Source organism: Chelonia mydas, chromosome 2 (genome assembly GCF_015237465.2).
Source record: "Chelonia mydas isolate rCheMyd1 chromosome 2, rCheMyd1.pri.v2, whole genome shotgun sequence".
Lineage (NCBI taxonomy): Eukaryota > Metazoa > Chordata > Testudines > Cheloniidae > Chelonia > Chelonia mydas.
The window spans coordinates 29,318,923-29,343,627 of NC_057850.1; the positions used below are offsets into that span (position 1 = coordinate 29,318,923).

The window sequence follows — 24,705 nt, forward strand, 5'->3', positions numbered from 1 at the left end:
AATTCTTGACATCTGATTTGTGTCCATTTATTCTTTTACGTAGAGACTGTCCAGTTTGACCAATGTACATGGCAGAGGGGCATTGCTGGCACATGATGGCATATATCACATTGGTAGATGTGCAGGTGAACGAGCCTCTGATAGTGTGGCTGATGTTATTAGGCCCTGTGATGGTGTCCCCTGAATAGATATGTGGGCACACTTGGCAATGGGCTTTGTTGCAAGAATAAGTTCCTGGGTTAGTGGTTCTGTTGTGTGGTATGTGGTTGCTGGTGAGTATTCGCTTCAGGTTGGGGGGCTGTCTGTAGGCAAGGACTGGCCTGTCTCCCAAGATTTGTGAGAGTGTTAGGTCATCCTTCAGGATAGGTTGTAAATCCTTGATAATGCATTGGAGGGGTTTTAGTTGGGGGCTGAAGATGACGGCTAGTGGCGTTCTGTTATTTTCTTTGTTAGGCCTGTCCTGTAGTAGGTGACTTCTGGGAACTCTTCTGGCTCTATCAATCTGTTTCTTCACTTCTGCAGGTGGGTATTGTAGTTGTAAGAATGCTTGATAGAGCTATTACCAACAGGAGAGTGGGGTTTTTTGGGGGGGGGTGGGGGGGAAGGGGTAGAAAACCTGGATTTGTGCTGATAATGGCCCACCTTGATTATCATACACATTGTAAGGAGAGTGATCACTTTACATAAGCTATTACCAGCAGGAGAGTGGGGTCGGGGGAGAGAAAACCTTTTGTAGTGATAATCACCCATTTTTTCATGGTTTGTGTGTATAAAAACGTGTTCTGTACTTTCCACAATGTGCATCCGATGAAGTGAGCTGTAGCTCACGAAAGCTTATGCTCAAATAAATTGGTCAGTCTCTAAGGTGCCACAAGTACTCCTTTTCTTTTTGCAAATACAGATTAACACGGCTGTTACTCTGAAACATGTTATAGAATGAGAGGGGTGCGTAAATTACCAATAGAGATGCGGTTGAGATTTCCCCCTTCCCCCCACCCCATATTTTAAGAAATCTCTTAAATAAAAGCACTGGAGTAGAATTCTCCACATTAGACAAATGTAAGAACTCATTTAGCTATTCCCATAAAGCAAAGGAAAATCAGATGTATCTATCCTTTCAAGAGCACCAATGAGTCTTAAATACCTGATATGTGATTTTTTTCTTACCTCATCTATGTGAGAGAATAAGCTCTTACATTTTAAAATGTAAGTGAGACTGTCTGTTTAATGTGAAACTGTATATTCTAAATTAGTAGCTAACTGTGCAGTTTGTCAGATAAACTTACATAGGTGTTTGCAAATTGTCAAACCTCCTATATGAGTTCATATATGAGATCTGACTTATCCAGAAATCCAAATTCAATAGCAGTCACATTACTTATAGGCAGAGAAGGTGCCATCTTTAGTGTCCAACTCTTTGATTTAAGAGAGAAAAAAAGTTTCTGGTCCAGCAAATTCTTATTTCTTTATCAATGGTGTGAATTCACATAGTCGAGAAGGAGGAGTCAAAAGTAAGTTAAACACGCCAGTATACGGTAAGGATAACAGATATGACAGTTGGCAGCTAACTCCCTGAAGGTGCAAGATGAGCTATCAAATAACTTTAACTGGTTTAGGGTTAACTTGTGCCTGACATACAATGGCCTGTGCTGGGGATGTGTGGAGCTGCACCACCACTTTGGGGCCTCTAGGAGGGATTGTGTTAGCCTTTTGCCATGATCCAGTGATGGGATGTACAGGCTGGGAAGAGAATTGGGTGCGTACAATTCAGCAATACTGAGGCAGTCTCTACCTTGATCTCCAGAGTTCCTCCATAGTTGAAAAGTTAGAGTTGGGAGGTAAAAAGGAATTAGTATCAGAAAGAATAAAATAATAATAATAATAATAATAATAATTAATAATAAAAATCCCAGAGGAGAGGAACTTCATCCATTTTCTCTAGAAACCTCTAAAGAAGGTCAGTGATACCAGTGGTGACAAATGTCTTGGGGTGGGAAGGGCATGCGTGCATGTTTTATCAGCATGTTGCTGGAGGTCACACAAAGTGAGGTTTATAATTTGAGATGATAGATACTTTTTTTTCCCCTCACCTTAAAGGTGCAAGTGCTTACCCACTTATGGGAAAAAAACAATATATAAACAATAAGATATGCCAGTACTATCACCTTACATTTTATAGTACCAGCGTTCTCCCACCAGGTCCCAAACTGTTTGTAAGAATCACTTCAGGCACCATTAGGATGGAATGCAGCAATTGTTCAATAGTGCACAGTCATGCTATTCAATTGTTAAGGGCAGGATATGAGAACATTACTATTATATATATACACATGCATTGTAGGTGGCATGTAAGTAGGCAGAATGTATTTTAGATGTAAAATTGAATATTTTGGCCATAGTATATAATACATAAAGTTTAGGGGAAGATATTAAACAATCTATGTGCACATTTGCTCTAGAAGTTAATGTGATTATACGCGCAATCGGAGTAATCGTGTGTGGAAATGCTGAGTTAGACATGTTACATGAGCTCAATTCTGCTTGCTGGTACTTTGATTGCAAGTTCTATCTGAGTAAAGTGCATTCATATTTTTAATAGGCCAGTGCATCAACAGTTACAAAAGTGGGACAGAATGTGGCTACATAATGTGTGTATTAAAAGTGACGTCAAGGTTTGTTACAAAATATTAAACAATGGATACATTTAAGAAAAACAGTATTTATAACATCTGGAGATGTAGTGGTGCACAAATGAATTATGCAACTTGCTCTTCTTGAGCCCAGCTTTCTCATTCTCCAAAATGTCCCTGTGTTTAGCAACTCAGATTGTAAAGTCTGCTAGCAAATATATGAGTGCATTGTCAGTATTGAAATGCTACACAGAAAAAATATATATAATACGTGACATTCAGTAATTAAAACAAATGGCAAATAAAATGAATAATTGTATCAAAGAAGCATTTTAACTGGCTAATTTTTGGTTAATTTCCCCAAACCACATGGAAGCTTGTTGGGACTGGAAGAACGACTTAACAGATCTGAAAAACATACAGTATAATTAATGTGAATTAAAAGCTGACATTTCTTTTGTCCTTGTTAGGTTCTGTAGCCACTGCTTGCCGTGATCCTGGTGTTCCTATGAACGGAACTCGAAATGGGGATGGAAGAGAACCTGGAGACACTGTTATTTTTCAGTGTGACCCTGGATATGAGCTGCAAGGAGATGAGAGGATAACCTGCATTCAGGTAGAAAATCGGTACTTCTGGCAGCCCAGCCCACCAGTCTGTATAGGTATGCAGAAAACAAGAGAAAATGGAAATGCTTTTCTAATTGTGAAACCAAACCGCAGTTCGTCAAACAGTACTATAACCCTGCTTTTATGTAAAGATATGTTATTGGTCCACCTTCAAAAACGTATGGAACTAGCTCTAAGGAGTACTGTGCATCTGACAAATCACTTTGTAAAAGATCTGGTGGGAAACTATCCTGTTCTTCTTTCTTCAGTTATCAGCCTGGTGGCTCTCAAACACACTTTTCTCATACTCTTCTTCACAGGTCATATAATCTACCATTAGATGGCCTGTGACAGAGGAAGCATGAGGGAAGATGTCAAAGACACCAATAGTTTTTACTTGAAACAAAACCAAACAGTTGGGAAGTTACAGGGGACTGGGATTAAAGCTAATGTGCCAATCTTTAAAACGGGTAAATGGGATGACCTGGGTAACTATAGGCTGGTTAACCTGATGTTGATCTGGGGCAAAATCATGGAAAGACTGACCTGGGACACACTCAGTAAAGAAGTAAAAGATGGTAATGCAATTAATGCTGATCAGCGTTGTTTATGGAAAATACGCCAAACAAACTCGATATTGTTCCTTGATGAGAACAGAAGTTTGATTAAGGATGTCATCTGCTTATACTTCTGTAAGACATTTCACTCAACCACACATGTCATTCTGATTTTTTTTAAGAGCACTATACAAAATCAGTGTAGCCAATATTAAATGAATTAAAAACTGATTGATATATCAGCAAAAAAGTAATTACACTAGAGCAGTGGTTCCCAAACTTGTTCCGCCGCTTGAGCAGAGAAAGCCCCTGTCGGGCCAGGCCAGTTTGTTTACCTGCTGCGTCTGCAGGTTTGGCCAATCGCAGTTCCCAGTGGCCGTGGTTCACTGCTCCAGTCCAATGTGAGCTGCTGGAAGCGGCGCGGGCCGAGGAACATACAGGTAAACAAACTGGCCTGGCCTGCCAGGGGCTTTCCCTGCACAAGCGGTGGAACAAGTTTGGGAACTCTGCACTAGAGAATCATCATCCAACAGAGGGTTTCTAGTGGGTCTTGCTGGGATCTGTTCTTGGCGCAATGCTATTCAATATCCGTATCAATGATCTGGAAGTAAATATAAAATTACTACTGCTAAAATTTGCAGAAGACACACAAAGTGATGGAGTAGTAAATAATGATGAGCACTAGTCAGTTACACAGATCAACCTGCATCTCTTGCTAAAATGTATTCATGTGAACAGTATGCACTTCAGTGCAGCCAAATAGAAAGTCCTACCTCTAGGAGCAAAGAATATAGATCACACTTGAATGATGGGGGATTTTATCCTGAAATGCACTGACACTGAAAAGGACTTATGGCTCATGGTAGATAACCATGAGCTCTCAGTGTGATACTGTAGCTAAAAGAGTAGAGATGTGATCCTTGAATGTATAAGCAGAGGGATGTCAAATACGGATTTGGTACTATGTCTGTATATGAAATTAGTGAGACGGTTACTAGAATTTTTGTACCCAGTTCTGGTATTCACACTTCAAAAAGTTGAAAAATTGGAAGAGGTTCATAAAATTGCTACAGAATTTGTTTTGAGGTCTGGAAAACATGTCTTGTAGTAGCATTGGCAGAGTGTTTAGTGATATGATGCAGTATAAAGATATTTATTGGCATTTATGTGAGATTACTTGCATAATGTGTTCATAGTTTTACAAATCATGAATAATGAGCCAATTCTAAACCAGTAGTAGTAATTATAATATCATTAATAAAACCCTTTTATACTGTTACTACTACTACACACACCATGCACACACCATGTATTCTCTTTTTCTCCCTCTCTTGGTGTAGATATAAATATATATACTCTGATTTTCTAAACTGGGTAAGTGCAATCGCTTGCCTAATATCTGTGTGCAGTTTCCACACGTGTGTGCACAAACACCTAATTTGGACACACAATAACAGTAACCATTTATGCATATTAGGATGAAATGAGGCTTTAAATATTTTAATGTTGACTATGCATTATTATGAGCATTTATTACTAAAAGACTGAGGAGTGGTATCCAGATCTTATCTTGGTGTCCATAAGAGTTTCTAGGTTTCAGAGTAGCAGCCGTGTTAGTCTGTATTCGCAAAAAGAAAAGGAGTACTTGTGGCACCTTAGAGACTAACAAATTTGTTACTCTCTAAGGTGTCACAAGTACTCCTTTTCTTTTTATAAGAGTTTCTAATGTTCCTTTTTTAGTCAGAAGCACTCGAAATCACTTTGAACTGCATTATTACTTTCCTCGTAGTTCTTTCTAGATAAGAATGGTACTATTTAGGCTACATCATGCCCATCCTCAGACATCAGAATTGGCTTAGGCGGTAATATTTTCCAGGCTTAACTTCATCATAATTTATTGTTTAGTGGGGGCTGACAGTTTGCCATACGTATGACCACTTTGATGGGGAAATGAGAGGCAGGGCTAACTCTTGATTTGCATGCCCCAGCTTTTTTTTTTTTTTTGGGGGAGGGGAGTGTAAATTATTTCTTATGCCCCAAAAGTTCTCCCCTTTCTCCTCCTAATATTAATGCTGAAAACTCCTACAGTATGTTGCTATTATTGAGACTGTTTAATGACACTACCTTTGGCGACAATCCTCTTCTTCTACTCTGTGGCAGAATAGTAAGAAAGACCTGCATATCAACAGCACCAGAAAATTACCACGAGCTAAGTTTTGACACACTCATTTGGAATCTTTAAATATCTGAAAATTAGAAATTCTGCTGTTTTGAGGGCCCCTGTAATTCCAACATGTCTTGAGCATGTAATTACTGAAGTTAGTGTAAAATAAGCATTGGCAAAAATAAGCATTGCATTATGCTGTTTCCTTTTCCTTCCCTTGTCTTGCTTCTCCCCCAAACAAAAACAATAATAAAAACTACAGAGTGTATATTTGGCAACTGCTTTTCCATGATGATTTAAGTTCCCTAATTAATGGGAGCTTTAATACATGAACATTGAAGTACATGGATAGATAATCATAATATTTATAAGTTAACACTACCTTCCAGATATGCTCTACCTGTGGCTTTGTGCTATTCTTGGATAAATTGGACTGAAATAGCATGGGAGATTTTCATAGACACATAGACTTTAAGGTCAGAAGGGACCATTATGATCATCTAGTCTGACCTCCTGCACAACGCAGGCCACAGAATCTCACCCACCCACTCCTATAACAATCCCTTGACCTATGTCTGAGCTATTGAACTCGTGGTTTAAAGACTTCAAGGTGCAGAGAATCCTCCAGCAAGTGACCCATGCTGCAGAGGAAGGCGAAAACCCCCCAGGGCCTCTTCCAATCTGCCCTGGAGGAAAATTCCGTCCCGACCCCAAATATGGCGATCAGCTAAACTTCACTCCTCTGATGGTTAGAAACCTTCGTCTAATTTCAAGTCTAAACTTCCTGATGGCCAGTTTATATCCATTTGTTCTTGTGTCCACATTGGTACTGAGCTTAAATAATTCCTCTCCCTCCCTGGTATTTGATCTCTCTAAATATATCAGAGGGATAATCATATCTCCCCTCAGCCTTCTTTTGGTTAGGCTAAACAAGCCAAGCTCCTTGAGTCTCCTTTCATTGTGGCAGTATGATGAGACAAACTAGAAATACTGTGACTTTTAAAAAAATAGTATTTTTATTAAATATGAAATAGAAAAACACAATCAGTACAATGGGTCTTGTAGTTCAGTGTGACAGACTTTTGTATTAATAGCAGATGACAACATTAGACATGGATAGGTAGGGTTTTTTGGGGTGGTTTGGGGAGTGCAGTAAGTTTGTGATTATGAAATAAATACATTTAATAGTATAGTAGAAAGAGAGCCTGAGACAAGACCTTGTAGCAGAAGCCCGGTGTGAGGCCTAAGGCCTGAACTAAAGTAGTCGTCAAGCTTTGCTGATAGAAAGCAAAGAAGCAAAGTTAGCAGAAGTCAGGCTCTGCCTGCTCACAAGCTCACAGAACCTGGCAAGAACAGGGCCAATATTGCAAAAACATACACATTCTTAAGAAAGGCTAGGCACAGGACACTTATGCAAACACATTCCAGAAGGATGGTACCAGAACACCCTGATACCAAGTATGGTAAAAACACCCCCCTCACAAAATATAACAGGAACACGCTGCCCTCTCTTAAAGATAAGGTCAGGATGACAGTATAATGGATAGAGATGTTTTGATCAAACCAACATGTAAAAGGTAATGGGGTGGTAACAACCCATGTCAGGGGGAAATAATTAACTATGTCAGAGTAGCAAAACATAACTTGTTTGTATCGGTGTATACAAAAGTCTTAGAGGGAGTGTCTTTGGCCAGCCTAGGGGAGATGGAAAGTCCCGCCATTCACTGAGCTGCATCCATTGTCATGGGCATACATGTGCTAGTGTAACTGTAGACATCGATCCGCGGAGCTAGGCCTGTGCTTTGTCAACAATAAACCTGCCCGGGTGCCTTCCTAGCTTACCTGATCTTGTGGTTCATTCAAGGTCTGCTGTGCCAGCTACCTCCTCAAAGCTGGGAAAGCATACAAAGGGAACACAAGCAGCCAAACATCTGACAACAAAGAGATTTGCTGTTTCTGGAGCTATCAAATATCTTATAATGCTGACAAGTAAAATGTCACCTTTAGGTTTCAGACTTCATAACTTATTCAAATGAATGAGGCATAGATCATCTCTCAAATATTTCAGGCCTTCTGCAGATTCAAGAAGGCAGCACTGCATAATTTTACATGTAGTTCAGATTTTCAAGGCTTTATTTTCAAAAAAATAAAGCTAGAATTATTTTTTTAAGTGGAAGGTTTGATTAGGAAGCACAGTTCTCCAGGATGGGCTTTGCAAAGGGTGGATTCCACTGCAAACTTTCACAGAATTGTGCAATAGCTGAAACCCTGCCTATATCATAATAACATCATGAATACAATATCTACCAAAAAACACCAAATGAAAATACCCTGTAACAGATCCTTTACAGCTTTTATTTTTATTCATGTTAGTGATCTGTGGCCTAGAGAACAATTTACAGGGAGGATTAACTAGTTGTATTTAAATGTATTTTAAAGCAAGTGACATCTTCAGTCTTTTTAGAGTTGTAATTACATAATGGTTCATGCTGCTGGAATTGTACAGTCCATTTTTAAAACAAAGAAAATTAACCAAGGGAAAACCAAACTGATCTTAAAAATCAGATCTTCATGAAACTAGATAGTTTTGTCTTTTATAGCAGAATTGGCATTAATAAGAAAAGAAAATGTTGCAATGTTCTTATCAATATTTGATTAATTTGTTCAAATCATTCTAGGATGGCCAAACTTCAAACAGCTCTGTTCTTTGTGAAGATCTCTCAGTAATGATTATCCCAGATTAAAAACAAAAATACCCCTATTGAAACTGCATTTGATTGTTCTTGTCAGCATGTAATAGATTAAAAAAAATCAAATAAAAGGAAAGCCTGAAGGCACTGAGATAGCACATCCGGTACTACCACACAGATTTAATGGGTTCTAGGCTGACCTTTTGGAGATGGTGGACATTAAAAACATCTTAGACAGAGCTATGAATTACTTGGTAGGGTATTAGTTGCACTGTTCACGTCTTTCCTCCACCACCAGATCTATATAGTGGTATTAACAATGGCTATTGAGGCTTTACTGGCATAGCCTACTAGTAGTTCCCATTAAGGCATTGTAGAAAAGTGAATGTAAATATCATTAATCCTAGATTATTCAGCACTAGATTGTACCAGTGTGGAGGTGGTATGTGTTAGGGGGCTTATTCCTTCACCCACTTACTTCCCTGGTCCTTCTCGCATGAACAGAGAGCAACAATACCCGAAGTCCAAAGGTGCAAACAATTTGATGTTTATTGGGGTGAACTTCCAGCAAGCATGATTCCAGTTTCCTTCCTTAGTGTCCCCCTTCCCAGCTCTGACACCACAGAGCCTTACACCTGGGTCCCTGTTCCCATTTCCCCCTTTAGCAAAACATGATTCCAATTTCCTTACCCCCATTCCCTGTTCCCATTTCCCCTTTTAGCAAAACATGATTCCAATTTCCTTACCCCCATTCCCTGTTCCCATTTCCCCTTTTAGCAAAACATGATTCCAATTTCCCCACCCCCATTCCCTGTTTCCATCTCCCCCACCCACACACCCATCCCTTAAGGTTAACCTGGCCCTTATTTTCAGGCTTGACTTGTTTTTTTTCACCTCCCTTTCCTGCAGGGCCATAATCTGAGTCTTCTAGTAGCTTGTTTGCTGACCAGATGTATTTATTATTTGCAGCTCCTTTGTGCCCATCAGCTAGGTAATTTGCATTTACACAGAGGCTTACTAGCTTGCTTTTGGATCCAAAGCTGTTAGCAGCTCAGACACTGTCTTAAAAGGGAAACATTTTACTTCCACTTTCATCTCCTGCTCCAAAACACACAGAGATCTGAAAAAGAAAGCACAACCTATTGTGGCCCCTTTTGGAGCCCTAATAGTACCATGTTTTATTTGCATTTCTTTTACCCCTTCTCCAATATACACCGCACACGTCCTGGGAAAATGCACATTCCTTCCATATAGTTTAACCTCCATAACATTATATTAGCCATATTAATTTTACACAAGGTGTAACTGCCTCCCCCATGCTCACAGAGTTTTCATGCACACCCACCAAAGCAACAATCTGATCCCCCAGAGCCACCCCAAAGCTCAGTGTTTCCATCAGTGTGCTTGAGTGATATTATACTGAATTTTGAGATGTGGCTTCAAATGGTAGATATGGCTTAGTTCTGGGTGCACGGTGTGTCCTTTCAGGTCAATTATGGGATAAAGATGGTTCTAAATAGAAAGGTCACATAATTCTGAGCAGCATTTTCCACATGTCAGGTGGATGCTTGATTCTGAAATACCTGAGATTTAACTTCCTGCATGAATAAGGAGGGGAACAAAGAGAGAAAATCTTCAAATGATTTTAGAGCCTATTGCAAGGTGAGGAAATTACTGCTCCTGCAGTGTGTTTTACCTAGAAGATGATTTATAAAGCTGAAGATTAAAGATGATTATTACACCAAGTATATATGTCTTCATCTTGGGCTCTGGAGAGCCTGCCACACTGAGAAATAGCTAGTCCTCTTGGCAAGTGGTAGACGAAAAGGATTGTCTCTATGGAGTGCCTACCCACGAAAACAGATACAGTCGTTGCTAAAGAATATAAATGAAACAGATATGAATGTTGACTGAGAAAGAGACTACAAACAGGAAATTAATAAACCAAGGGACCAGCTAAATAAAAATAATGCAATAGTGTATATGGCTATGAGAAAGTCACTTATGACTGGATGTCAGTTTGAAACCCTAGATTTAAAATATATACCAGCAATGGCGGCTGCTTCTTCAGTGCTTAGCCACAAGAGTCCAACATCTAAACAGACTTGATAAACCCATGTAATGGGGAGGGTCTGCCTCTGGGCCGTCTCCATCCTTCCGTTAGTGGAATTTTATCCTAGATGTTACAAGCCACCCGGAGAATGGAGTTCACTGGAACGTCTTGTGGCATTCTCACGACATGTCCAAAAAGCGTAAGGCACCATCTGTGGACAATGGCCCCAGCAGCCTGTAGACCAGAGTGACCATAAGATGAAGTCATTCCACTTTATGTCCAATTGAATACGTTGGCATTTTGTGTGGAAAGCCTACAGCTTTGCCCAGTCTGAGTGGTGTAGTGTCCATGTTTCACAGCATTACAACAGTACTGGGAGGATACAGCTCAAATAGATCCTGAACTTGGTTGTCATTCTGAGATGATGATGGTTCCATATTCATTTTAAATTACCCATGGCAGATGCTGTGATGCCAATCTGATGGAGAACCTCTGTGTGAGAGTTGGAGGAACTGATGAGTATAGAACCCAAATAGCAAACATGGAGACCACTTTGACAGTTTCATTACTCAAAGAGATTGGAGTAGCAGTTGGACTTGGTCCTAGGTTTTGCAGCTTTGTCTTTGACCACGAAACATGAAGGTCAATCTTAGCCAACTCCTCCTCCATTTGCGGGAGTGCCTCACAAAACCTGTTGGGGGTGTGTACTAGAAGAACAATGTCATCAGGGTAGTCAAAGTCTGAGAGCAAGAGATCACCAAACTTAATGCCTGTGGACCTGACGGAATGCTACATTGCCCAACAAAAGAGTGCAGGGGCCAATACACAGCCTGCCTGACACCAATGGTTCCATTATGCAGCTCTCTAATCAATTCCAGCAGAGTGGTAGGACACCTATGCCATTTAAGGCCTTCCATAGAGTGACATGATCAACTGAATCAAATGCAGACTTAAGATGGATGAATGCGATGTGCAGGGGCTTCTGAACTCATGGTGTATCTCCAACAACAAGCGGAGGGCCAAAATGGCATCTAAGGTGGACCTGCTCCTCAGAAAGCCTGGCTGTTGGGAGAGACACTTCCAATGTAGCAGGGGCTCCAAGCATGCCAGCTCCAATCATGCTAGCAGAACATGCGTAAACACCTTCCCTGGAACAGACAGCAAGGTGATCGGCCTGTAGCTCTTATATTCACTATGCGGTGCCTTGCCCTTATAAAGTAAGATCACAATACCATCCTTCCAGGCAGTTGGCAAGGTTCCAGTTCTTCACACCAGATGAAAGATGGACAGAAGTGATTCTGCTATCGGGTCAATAGCACATTTTAGCAGATCTGGGGGGATTCCATCAGTGCTGGTTGCGCATCCGTTTTTCAGTTTGGAGATGGCATGCTTCACTTCATCCAATTTTGATGCTTTAGTATAAGTGTCTGGATCTTGAACCACAGTGGCTGCCAGATCATCCAGCTCTGAGCAAGCCGCAGCTGGAGGGTGATTCAGGGCACTGTGATAATGTTCCACTCAGCGTGAGAGGATGTCATCATCCAATTTACATGGCTGGCCTTGGCTTTCATTCAGGATGCTGTTCGTAGCGACTACCTCTTCACTGCTGGGGTTGCGGATCAGGCAGAATGCTGGCTTTTAAGTTGCCCCTGGCTAAGCCAAATTCAACATCATCCACCCCTTGGTTATAATATTCCTCATGATCGCAGAGTGCCAGGGTGTTTAAATTTTCGCCTCAGCTGATTACGAGTGTGCTTATTGCCATGCTGGTGGGCTGTGACCTTTAATTTAATTATCTGGAAGGCCAGTTCCAATAACCATGGTTAGCGTGCTGGGCACCTAAAACCAATCATACGCTCAGCAGATTGGTGAAGGATAGAAGTGAACAGAGACCAGGCAACCTCCATGTCTTCCGGCAGGTTGGCTAGAGCTGAGAATCTATTGCTGACGTTGATACAAATCCTGTTGGCTAAACCTGGCATGTGAAGTGTGTCAATGTCAAACTTCTTCATTTCAGAGGGCTTACCTGCTCTTTGGCACTTCAACACAATATGGGCAACCACTAGGTGGTGGTCTGTGTTCACTGCACATTCAGCACCATGATATTCTCTGTCATGTGTGATGATGTGGTGCAACTCGTTGAGTGACACCATCGTGCGAGATCCATGACATCTGGTGTATGCATCACTGCTTTAACCATGATCCAAGAATGGAAAGATTCTGGGAGGCACAGAATGTGAGCAAGTGGCAAGAGTTATCACTGGGTGTACCTGAACCATAATGATCAATGACCTGTTCAGACTTAGTTTGTAAAGAGCCAGTAACTGCATTTAGGTTACCCAGGATCAGAAGATTATCATGTGGAGGGACTGTGAGTACTGGAGATTCCAACTGATCGTAGAAATGATCTTTTACTGAATCAACAGATTCTTCTGTCAGAGCGTAGACTACTATGATAGCAAGATAACCATGCTGGAATTTAAGACATGTAATAAGTAACCGAGAAGACATGGGTGTCCAGGTTATCAAGGAGGATTTGGCCTCACCTTGCAGTATTAGTGCTACCCCCTGGGGCCACCAGAATACAGAAGTAAAGAATCTTCCACCTTTGACATCTGTCATTGATCAGCCTTGCTTCAGTTAGACCTGCAATTGATATGCCAAGATGGTCCATTTCACATGAGACAGTGACCTGATGACCATGCCTGTGAAGAGCTGCAACATTCCAGGTTGCAATTTTGATGGACTGGTGGAGATCTCAGTTACAACTGGATACATTGCCACAGTATACTGCAGTCGTGCCTGCCGACATCAGAGGGCATGCATCCCCAGGGGGGCTTCGGCACAAGCCCATCGTATTTACACCAAGGGAAGACGGCAACAGCAAGGCATCTACTGCTGAGAGTAAAGCAGGGGTTTAACTGAATGCTAAGTTATTCATGGTCAAAAGCAGGGGTCAGCAACCTTCGTCATACGGCCCATCAGGGTAATCCACTGGCAGGCCACGAGACGTTTTGTTTACGTTGATCAGCTGCAGGCATGGCCCCTCCTCCCCCGCAGCTCCTAGTGGCCGCAGTTCACCATTGCCATCCAATGGGAGCTGTGGGAAGTGACACAGGCCGCAGGGACATGCTGGCCACCGCTTCCCGCAGCTCCCATTGGATGGGAATGGTGAACTGCAGCCACTTGGAGCTGCGGGGGGCTGTGCCTGCAGACGGCCAATGTAAACAAAATGTCTCACAGCCCGCCAGCAGATTACCCTGATGGGCCTCATGCTGAAGGTTGCCGACCACTGGTCAAAAGCAAGAGCGAATGATTGTCCCAAAAAATACCTGGTCCCACTGAAATGAGACAGAGGCACAGTAATGCAACCCTTTTCCTCGTCTACTGGTACTGGCTTCACACTACGTGACCCGAGCCATTGAGTCTTTCTCAGAGACTTCCTTCACCTTGAATAGGTAGGTGCAGCTGCTGCCCTGCATCTTTGCTGCCTGTGTTAGCCATCATTTTCAGGGTTCTTTTTGGACCTGTCCACCTCACATAATGCCCAAGGTGATATTTCGAACAAGCCTTCATAGCTGATGGTATAGCTCCAATGAGTGATCCCCTACTTCAGATGTTACACCCCTCCACCGCGATGAAGTACAGGTCAGACTCGGGGGCAATGGCTAAATTCTGGGAATTCCACCTGACACCGTTTCCAGAGGCAGATGTATTTATGCAGAACCTAATTACAGACACCTTAGGTTTAGCCATTAAAGCAGAATTTCCACAAGTAGAACCTAACAAATAAGCTACAGTAAATTGAGACGACAAACCAGGCAACCAGGGGACTGCCACCAGTGAAAGAATAGAGCTTAGAACACACACTGATTCAGAGCTGATGGTTTGTCTTAACTTACAATGGAGAGAAACAAGACTTCTTCTTTTACTGGCCTCTTTGCATTCTCACTCTTGGGGTGTGCTGATGGTTCAGGTTTCCCCATCAGAGAATTTCAAGAATGTTAATGTGTAGACTTCTCAAAGAAGTCTGGTTATAGGTGAGTAAACTTCATTTCTTCTTCGGTTCACTTCTTCACATTCCCACTCTTAGGATGTGTGAATGGTGCAATTTGGACCATTAGTATATCACAAGAGTATGAATGTAGAGGTCATCTTGAACTCCAGCTACAGTGAACAACTTTCATATTGCATGTATCCATATAATTTTAGAATGTTTGCATAAATTCTTATTGGCTTAGTATGATGGAGCTTTATGGTGAATTCTGTTAAAGGCAATCTTAAGAAATCATGTGGGTTTTGTTTTTCATTCTTACTTCTGAATTATCACTGCATGCAAATCAGTGAAATCAAACTTGTGACTTACAGCAATGTAAACCTCCATTTTGAAAAGACAGAGCAGTATCTATTAAGCACATTATTGCAAAGGCAAGTCAATTAAATTATTATCAGCACTAATTCGCACTTCCACAAGCTGTTAAATTCTTTACCTACAGCCCAGTGGCATTCAAGTATGTGCATAATACTATCCTGCCTTTGGAAACCTCAGAGAAACTATTTCCAGTGTAATCCCAATAACTGAAGTATCACCGGCAAGGAAAGCAAACACATCTGTGCTAATGACTTTGAAATATATTTGGTCCATATGGCTAAATGATTGTTACATACAGTTACTATTACCACTGAATTCCAATAATTATATGGTTTGGACACCCTGATAATTCTTGTTTGCCTCTCGTTGATTTAAGACAAAATAGTGATTTAAAAATCCATTACCACCTACTGTACCAATATGATTTTAAAAAAAATCCAAGTATTGTTCCTCTGATAATGGATTCTTAGATTTCTCTATTTCTTGTCCTTTTTTTTCTAAACAAAATATATATAAATGAATAATATTTTGATTCCAGTATAAAATGTCATCCCCTTATAAGATTGCACTTGTCCAGTATACAATTACAGTTATATTACTTGAATTCATGATTGGCTTGTGGTTCAATTTCTCATGTAAGTGACTTTCATTCTATGAATTAGTTTGTGTTTGCTACCCTGGTGCAATCAGACACAATCTGTTTTATATCTACCATTTGCCAGTCAGCTGATACACTGGATAACAGAGGCTTTGTAGAAAATGTAAAGTGAATGATTATCTGCACTGAAATTCAAACACAATTTGTGAAGCCTAATCTAAACACCCAAGGATGAGTTTACTGCTTACTTTGCTTTTTAAGATCTGTGATGATGATGATAATAAATAATAACAATAATAAATAAAGGCAGCAGCAGTGATGAAGATAAAGTAATCACCTTGAGAAATGAGAACTTTCTCATAGTTGTTAACTGCATGACCGTATACAATAGTTTAATTCCTTAATGAATGGAATAGGTGTGACCACAATATAGTTGCTATGCACTAGGGCCCCAGTCCTGCACCATGCTCTTAGGGAATGTGAGTAGAGGTCCCTTCACCAGGGTCCCTCCTTCTTTTCTTCCTTCTCACACAGAATGCACATGGACATTGTGAATGGGTGGGAACTAGGGCTGGGGCTTCCAATGAACTCCCCATCCTCTCTGCATTTAAGCAGTCCTGGATGCACAGAAACAATTCTTGCTGCTGAGAGATGCTCCCTCCCCCCTCCCCACATATTGCCCTATAAGTGGGGTGGCTGTCAGAGCTGTGTTTCCAGCTTGGTGTTACCTGTTGGGGTCAGGAAGGATTTTTTTCTCTGAGGAATATAAGCAAGCTGTCCAGTGAGTTTTTCACCTTCCTCACAGCATCTTATGGTCCTGGTAGATTGGGGTGTTAAGAATAAGGATAGTACTGCCTCCCATCTGCACAATAATAACAGGGGAAGTAAAAAATATAAATAATTATTTTCACAACTTGTGGCCAATGTGCAGTCAGTCTACAAGGTCACAGCTCCAAGAGTAGAACAGAGTACGTGATCCAGGAGGGACTGGTGGATGCAGTTAGCCTGAGGGTCAAGGGAAAGTCTTAAGTGTTCTGAGAATTAGCTTCCTCTTGTCCATACCTTCCTCATTATTGTAACTGTCAGTAATGCTACCTTAATGGCTACAGCACTTACATAATTGTCCTTTAAAAATAAAACCCAAACTTCCCTGCATGCTGTTGGGCGCACATAGAACTGTCTTTGTTCTACTTTGAGTGTGCTTGTAGGATGTACTAATATTTTCTTTGTATGCCTGTAAGCCACACTTAGTAGCATAACTGTATTATATGTAGTTTGTAAAGCCCGCAGTCCCATCAAACTGGACTGCTGATAAACTCTACCAGATGGAAACTCACATACATGTGGTTGCATTTGTAACCTCGGTAAACCCTATTTCAGCGCTTAAAAAAAAAAACCCAAAAACAAAAACAAAAAACCCCTGCCTTTGATGGTACTTGGTAATAGAAATCCTGAAGTGGCATGCTTATTGTGCTTGTTTGCATATCATTATCCAGAATACTCTTCAAATTTAGAGCAGGTTCAGAAAAGCTCTGATGTTTATGCCATGGTAACAAACTTAAAGGATGTAAAGTTCAGTGACAAATTTGACTTTGTGGTAATTAGAAGATTGACTTATCAGAAATGTGACTTTAATTTTTGCTCCTATTAAAGTTTCCTTTGTGAACTCTTGCATTAAATACACAGTGTTTCTCATTTAACTCTTTGAAGACTCTCTACTTTCAAATGTTAGTGAACAGATTGCTGGTACTTACCTTTTCCCTCCCCATTTACAGCACCCTGTGGAGGAAACTTGACAGGCTCATCAGGTTTTATTCTTTCACCAAACTTTCCTCATCCCTATCCGCATAGTCGAGACTGTGACTGGAGTATCACTGTTAATAACGACTATGTTATATCACTAGCATTTATCAGGTAAGCTGTTATTTGGCCATATTTTTTTTTTTAGTCATGTTTACATCATTACCATTGGTGGCTGCTCAGAGCTTGATAGGGTAAGAGCTGATAATACCTAAAGCACATTAAGTAACCATCAAAACTATCAGTAATTGTTACCTTTGTCAGCAGTCTCTGCAGAGACACCAAGGGCCGAATAAACAGAGACTTGAACACACACAGGGCTCAATCCTGCAAGGTGCTGAATATGCCTGTGAGATGCAGAAGGTCCTTAACTGACACTAACCAAACTGGAAGTAGAGGATGCTCAGCATCTTACAGGATCAAGCCTACAGAGAGATTCTCTTCATGACAAGGTCGGGAAGACAGAGTAAGCTAATTTGCGGGGTTCTCCCCTATCTGAAAGGAAGGACTTTTTTTTTTGACCAGAGGGCTGTCAGTTCAGCACCTTTCATAGGAAATGTGCACATGAGATTAAAGCAAAACATTAAAAGTAGTATTTGGATCCAGTTTTATTAGCCCACATCGTTACATAAAAATATGGTTCATGTGAGTAATATTTTCCTGGATATTAAATTTGGTTTGTTAAACACCTCTGTCATAATGCAGCACTTACTACTATTTCAGAGAATTCAGAGAGAATGTTGCTGTCCTCATGGTATTATAACCATAAAGCAAAACCAGACACTTTCTGTGGAAAAGTATTTATTTGAAGTTGATGTTTATTATTAATTATTATTGTAATTCCCAAAGACCCCAGTTTGGTTTGAGGCCCCATTGTACTAGGAATTGTTCAAACATAAGAGACAAATCTTTCCCTGAATTTTTTAGTCATATTATAAAATTTATTGCCTAATGATTTTTTTAATGTTTACTTTCATCTGAACTATTCTCACCAATTACTTATTACTCAATAGCAAAATATGCATATTAAATAGGTACTTTTAAGATATCAGTTAGAACTTTTACTATGTCCAGGTAGGCTTTTTACTGTACTTTATGTTCAGAAGTCTCAATGAGTCATTTGATTTTTATAGATTCATAGATTCCAAGGCCAGAAGAGCCATTGTTATCACCTGATCCCACCTCCTGTGTAACACAGGCCATAGAACTTCCCCAACCCCCTTCACAAAAAGATGTTCAAAACTCACTCAAATAGGAGGAAGAGAAGGTTGAGTATCTGACCATTCCAGCTAGGTTGGTTGTAGCCAGACTGCCACTAACCCCCTGGTATTGTCCCAGATTTCTGGGACTAGGGTCACCAAAAGGCCAAGCACTCACAGTGCTGGAAAGTTCAGTTTCAGGGGATGGCATGTACACTCTGCAAGTAACGTTATACTATATCTTAACACATCCCTCCCCAGGTTATAGCATGTTGGGTCCCCTGGAAATTAAAATCACTGAATTTTGCACAACTCTAAAATAAATAAAGAAAAAGCAATTTCTCTTTCTCTCTCTCTCACTCACTCACACATACATACCTCATGGTAATATTTTTCTATGAGTTTGATACTCTGAATTTAGAAATATTTACATTAACAATTATTATCTAGAAAGATATCTGCATGGTTTCCAGACTGGCAGGAAAATAATGATAAATTATTATTTTTTTTAAATGTCTTTATCTTTTGTAATTAATCATCTTCACAAATCATTACTAGTGAGTGTTTTTTGCCCCTACTTTTAGAAACAGTGTTGGTAAGTACTCAGTTAAGCTGATCAGAGTTAGGATATCATACAAAGCATATTCTACCTAACATTTCTTTTCTTTTTAATGTTTTATAGTTTCAGTATTGAACCAAATTATGACTTCCTCTATATCTACGATGGGCTAGACAGCAATAGTCCACTAATTGGGAGTTTTCAAGATAGCAAGTTGCCAGAGAGGATAGAAAGCAGCTCAAACAACATGCACTTGGCTTTTCGGAGTGATGGATCTGTTAGCTTTACTGGTTTCCATCTGGAGTATAAAGGTAAATCCAACAGATGTTCGGGTTTTTTTGTGTGGGTTTTTTTTTTTTTTTTTTGGTTGGTTGTGTTTGTTGTTTTTTGTTCGTTTTATATTCTGTGTATCACAAACATGAACAAAATTTGATACAAAATGTTTTATCTTATGAATATACAGAATTACACTAAAATGTGCAATTTGAGGTATGAATGTAAAATTGGTTTGTTAAAATTATTTCTCTCATTCTGGAATGATTATATATGCACACACAGTTTAAGGTGTAATCTATCTGCAGATGGATTTCACTGTAAATGTAAATATTCAGTATGCTATTTTAAACCCACATTTTAAGACATTAGTTTACAAAGTAAAAAACAATGTTCCAGTAACAATATTTAATTTAAGTGCCTAATATACATGTGATACATTTATGTTGGGGAAAAAAAGCTAATAAGAACCTCTGGCATATTAGCACATCAGACCGCTGTAAGGAATGCTGATGAGATGCTGAAAGCTTTAAAAGTGTTAAATCTGTTAGGTCAATGATCTAAGAACAACAAAGAAGTCTTGAAATAGACTTTTACATGATGGTCCATATTAGATCTCTCTGAATTTGGTCTTAACACCATAGACTATAAAGTAGATCTTTGCATATTTATCGTAGGCATTCAAAGGATTGTCACTGCCTTGTTAGGCGAATAATGCTCACTGTAAAAAGTTCCTGAATATGTACTTACCCAGTAGAGAACAGTGAGTCCCAATGGATACAAATCATACCGCCAATGTATTTTAAGCTCTTTGGGCCACTTCTTCAAATAGCTGGAGTGTAAAAAGGAGAGGGTTCCAGTTGTTCCAGGTCCAGTTAGTTGGGATTGGTCCTGCTTTGAGTAGGGGGTTGGACTAGATGACCTCCTTAGGTCTCTTCCAACCCTAATCATCTATGATTCTATGAAATGTGTGTCACCTTGTCAAAGCCCTTCTCTACAAGGATTTGGTTCCATGAGACTGGCTCAGCCTACTGGAGGACTGTTCTCCAGGGCATCATCTCCCCTCAGCTATGGAGTAGTTTCTACAATAAATTCATGGTAAATCCAAAAACAACAATTTTCATTAATTTCCCCATGTCAAAGTTCTGGTCAAACTCCCCATGCTTGGACATTCATCAGACTGCTGTGTTTGGATCCCAACACTAAATCCATGCGTTTTTAGTACCCTTTGGTCTGGATAGACAGGCACTCTTTTTTTCTTTGGACTCCAAGCATACTTCCTGGGCAAAGACTCTTGTCCGGTACCGCTTATGGAAGTGGGACCCTGCAGTCCAGCTGCCCAGGTCCCAAGATTAGTGCTGATCTAAGTTCCCTCTAAGCCGCGCTGCTGCGTGGCTGCGCAACTGCCTATTAAGTCCCGCACAGGGGCTCAGGGCTGCGGTAAGGAGAGATTCCTCTCCCTCAGCACGGACCTGCCTCGGTGCGGAGAAGCGCCCCTCTCTGCCAGCCAAAGCATGGACCTGCTGCGGCAGGGAGAGGCGCTCCTCCTTGCTGGACAAAGCATGGACCTGCTGTGGTGGGGAGAGGTGCCCCACCCCGTAGGCCTCAGCGCAGACCTGCCACAGAAGGGAGAGGCGGACCTCTCCGTAGGCCCCAGCGCAGACCTGATCCAGACTTCCTGCAGCCGAGGGAGAGGAACCCCCCCTCAGCCCAACCCAGCCCAGCCCCGCCAGAGGTGCCGCAGCCGGGGAGAGGCACCTCTCCCTCACCCCCGAGCTGCTGAGGCAAGAGAGGGCTTGGGGAGTCCTCTCTCCCCACCACAGCCCCGGGGCAGCCTGTACCCCAAAACCCTCATCCCTGGCCCCACCCCAACCCTCTGCCCCAGCCCTGAGCCCCCTCCCACACTCCGAACCTCTCATCCCCAGCCCCATCACATGAATTTTGTTATGTGCACCAATATGAAGGTGATGTGTTACACATCACCTTCATATTGGTGCACATAACATTTATTTCGAACCTGGCACTTGGACATAAAAAAATTAGAGGGAACACTGGTGCTGATCCTCTCAAAACTTCAAGTAGTTTAAGCACACCCTTCCCAGAGCTCCAACATTGTGGGTACTCCGGTTTACTGTTTACCCCTTCAGGGCCATGTGATAGTTGAAGTAAATGTGCAAACTTTGCAGAATAATTTCTATCCATCAGTCTACACTTTAGACAGCACAAGAGGTACAGATCCAGAAAAAAAAGTAAATATCTGCATGCTATTCCCTGCCTGAGTTTCCTCACCACTCTTGAGGGTTCACTGGGACTTGGGTCAGTGTTCTTTGAGGGTTCCAAGTCCCCTCTCATGGACCTCATTCCTTCAGCTCATGGCTTCAGTTATGGAACATGGAGTTTTCTCTTTGACCTCTGCAGCCAGCTTCCTTCAACTTTGGCTGGTCTGAGAGTCAAAAGTTTCCTTCTCCTTTGTCTCCTGACTCAGCATCTGAGTTTTTAAATGCCAGTCCTAATGCCTGGTTTCTTTGTTCCCTTCTGGGGATTTTCCATTCCTCCAATCCTTGTCCCAAAGAACAACTGAGACATCCTCCCCCTATATAACATCCTCCTTAGCAGACTCAATATCCTGCCAGAGCCCAGTTATTAAGTATTAATGACTTATTTTTGTTTTGTGCTGTAGCTTCTTCCAGATAATGTGTGTCATATGTGACTGGGCTTTTTTCCATCCCACAGCTGATTTACTTACACGATGAGATTGAAGCTATACATAGAGTTCATAATATCAAACAGAATTCATAAGTTGTATGTAGACAAGTCTCCAAACCATCACACCTTACCTCTCAGAGAACACCCTCTCTTGTTCCTGAGCAGGGAACTGAATAGTGACAGAGTCGTACAGGAGCGCTAAGGCATCACTTGTAGAGGAAGGGGGCAATGAGGCAGTGCAGAGGCACAGGCCCTCAAGCAAATCTCCTGAGATACATGGATTTTAACGGATAAAAAGTCTCTTGAGTTCTCTTTAGGGACACTGTGCTCACCAATGGATACAGAACAATGAGTTTAAACCTATGCAAGTGCAGTTACCATTCCTTATACTCACTGTTGGAAGCTGTGTCCACTGTTCTGATGAAAGAATTAGGCCCACAAAATTAGGTGGACTTTGAAAACAAATAGAAGTTAAATGCAGATTAAATTTTGAGGCATTATTGTCAATTTCATTATAACTAATAACTATAATATTTTTATTTACATAAAAGTGATATTGAGGCCCCATTGCGCTAAGCACTGTAAAGACACTTAGAATGATGCAGTGCTCCTCTCAAAGAGTTTACAATCTAAACAGAAAAGACAGACAAAGGATGGGAGAAAGGAAGTATTGTTAATCCTGTTTTACAAATAGGGATCTGAAGCATAGAGATGTTAAATGACTCGTCCAGCAGCATCATGTAGAAAAGTCTGTGGAAGAGCAGGAAATTTAATTGAGAAAACCCTGAATTCCAGTCCATTGTCTTAATTTCAAAACCTCTAAATGTTTAATCTCAGTAAACTCTTGGACTCATTGATGTCTACTTGCAGTGAATTCCAAAGGTTAATTAATTAATATATTTGAGGCAAGCTTTTCCTGCCTGACCTGCCTTTGAGTCAAACTCTTGTGTTACCAATGTTATTGTCTGTTGTCATGGGATTGATTGTGAAGTCTTGGATTCCACATTATGATTTCACCAAAAAAGGATAAGCTTTCCTTGGATGGCTGAAAGGACCATACGTCTCATCAAAAAATATCAAAGAATAATTAGGTAAAATAAATAGCAAGTGTATTGAAAAACTCAGCCCAGGAAGAGAAGGATATATGTTAAGTTTCCAGTCAAAGCAAGGTTTATGGACTCTTGGGCCTTTGTAAGGCTAATTAATTGGTCTGTTCTTTCTCCCAAATAAAGTATGAAAGACCACCACTGAAGGCTACAATCTCCCTGTGACATTACACACGGTACAATCTGGACTGTTAGACTTAAGCTGCATCCCCTCAGTTCTCCAGCCTGGGGTGCATTTGACAGTGCTTTGCTGTGAGCACAACCACTCCTGGCCTGCTCACACCCAGCCCTCAGCAGGTAAACTACCCTCTGATATACTGCCAGAGTGCCTCAGCCAGCCAGATTGCCCCCCTGGAATTCTACAGCAGAGTGACACCAGCAAATTCCCAATGCCAGACTTTCCACCAAAAATGTGTGTCTTGTATTGCCCAGTCCTGGACAATACAAGCTCATATAAATTACATCATTTCATTAACAGCAAATTATATACACAAATGTTGTTGTCTCAAATGGAGTTCCCCCAAACACTTAAGTCCAAACACACTGGCTTAGATAAAACAATAAAACAAGTTTATTAACTTCACAAAGATAGATTTTAAAAGATTATATGTAATGAGGCATAAAAGTCAGAATTGGTTATAAATAAATAAAAGGTGAAACACAAACTAATACCCAGCTTAACAAGCTAAGTGAATTAAAAGCAAAATGTCTGTCGCCAAATGCTTTTGAAGACTTACTGGCTGGATGCCTTTCAACCAGGACCCTTCCCCCAGTTCAATGCTCCTTTTCTTGTCCTTCAGGCATTGTGGATCTCGTGGGCAAAGAGAAATGGAGGAGAGAGGTGATTTGGGGCCTCTGTTCCTCATTTTTACATGTCTTTCTCCTCTTTGAGTAATGTCTCCAGCTGGGGTTCAGGCAACAGCAAGTCTGTTCGCACAAAAATTTAAAGCTGTTCCATCGCCAATATATAAATTTCTCTCACACACTTCTTCCTGCCAAAGAATGGCCATTTAACCAGGTGATAATCCATTATTTTGATAAATGGCTGTGGTGCTGGCTAGCTTTTTGTCTCTGAGGAACTGGTATGAAGCTGTTTCTCCTGACTTTGGAACATGTTGTATACAGTAGAATTTTATAACTTTACATACATATTTCACCAGGACAATAATGTTCAGCAGATTATGAATTTTCAAACAATACCTCACAATGCATACTTTTTACAAAATTTATCATAGAGTTGTAAAATGATGAAAATACGGGTACAGACTTTCTCACTCCCCTCTTTCTGCTTGTGCATCCAGGGAAGAAAATCGCATAGGTAATGGAATTTTGAAATCAAGAAGCCTGGGTTTTGTGCCTAGCTTTACCACTGATTTGCTGTGTGATCTTGTG

General features: G+C 40.9%; 1 protein-coding gene across 2 annotated transcripts in view; it reads left to right on the forward strand.

The window, feature by feature from the left end:
- Positions 1-24,705, forward strand: part of CSMD3 (CUB and Sushi multiple domains 3) — a 1,174,472-nt gene that overhangs the window by 826,916 nt on the left and 322,851 nt on the right. For both annotated transcript variants that reach the window (XM_037892097.2, XM_043539165.1), the window contains 3 exons: positions 3,101-3,292; positions 17,446-17,584; positions 19,352-19,539. In XM_037892097.2, coding sequence (XP_037748025.1) covers positions 3,101-3,292; positions 17,446-17,584; positions 19,352-19,539 — 519 coding nt within the window. The remainder of the gene's footprint in view (positions 1-3,100; positions 3,293-17,445; positions 17,585-19,351; positions 19,540-24,705) is intronic.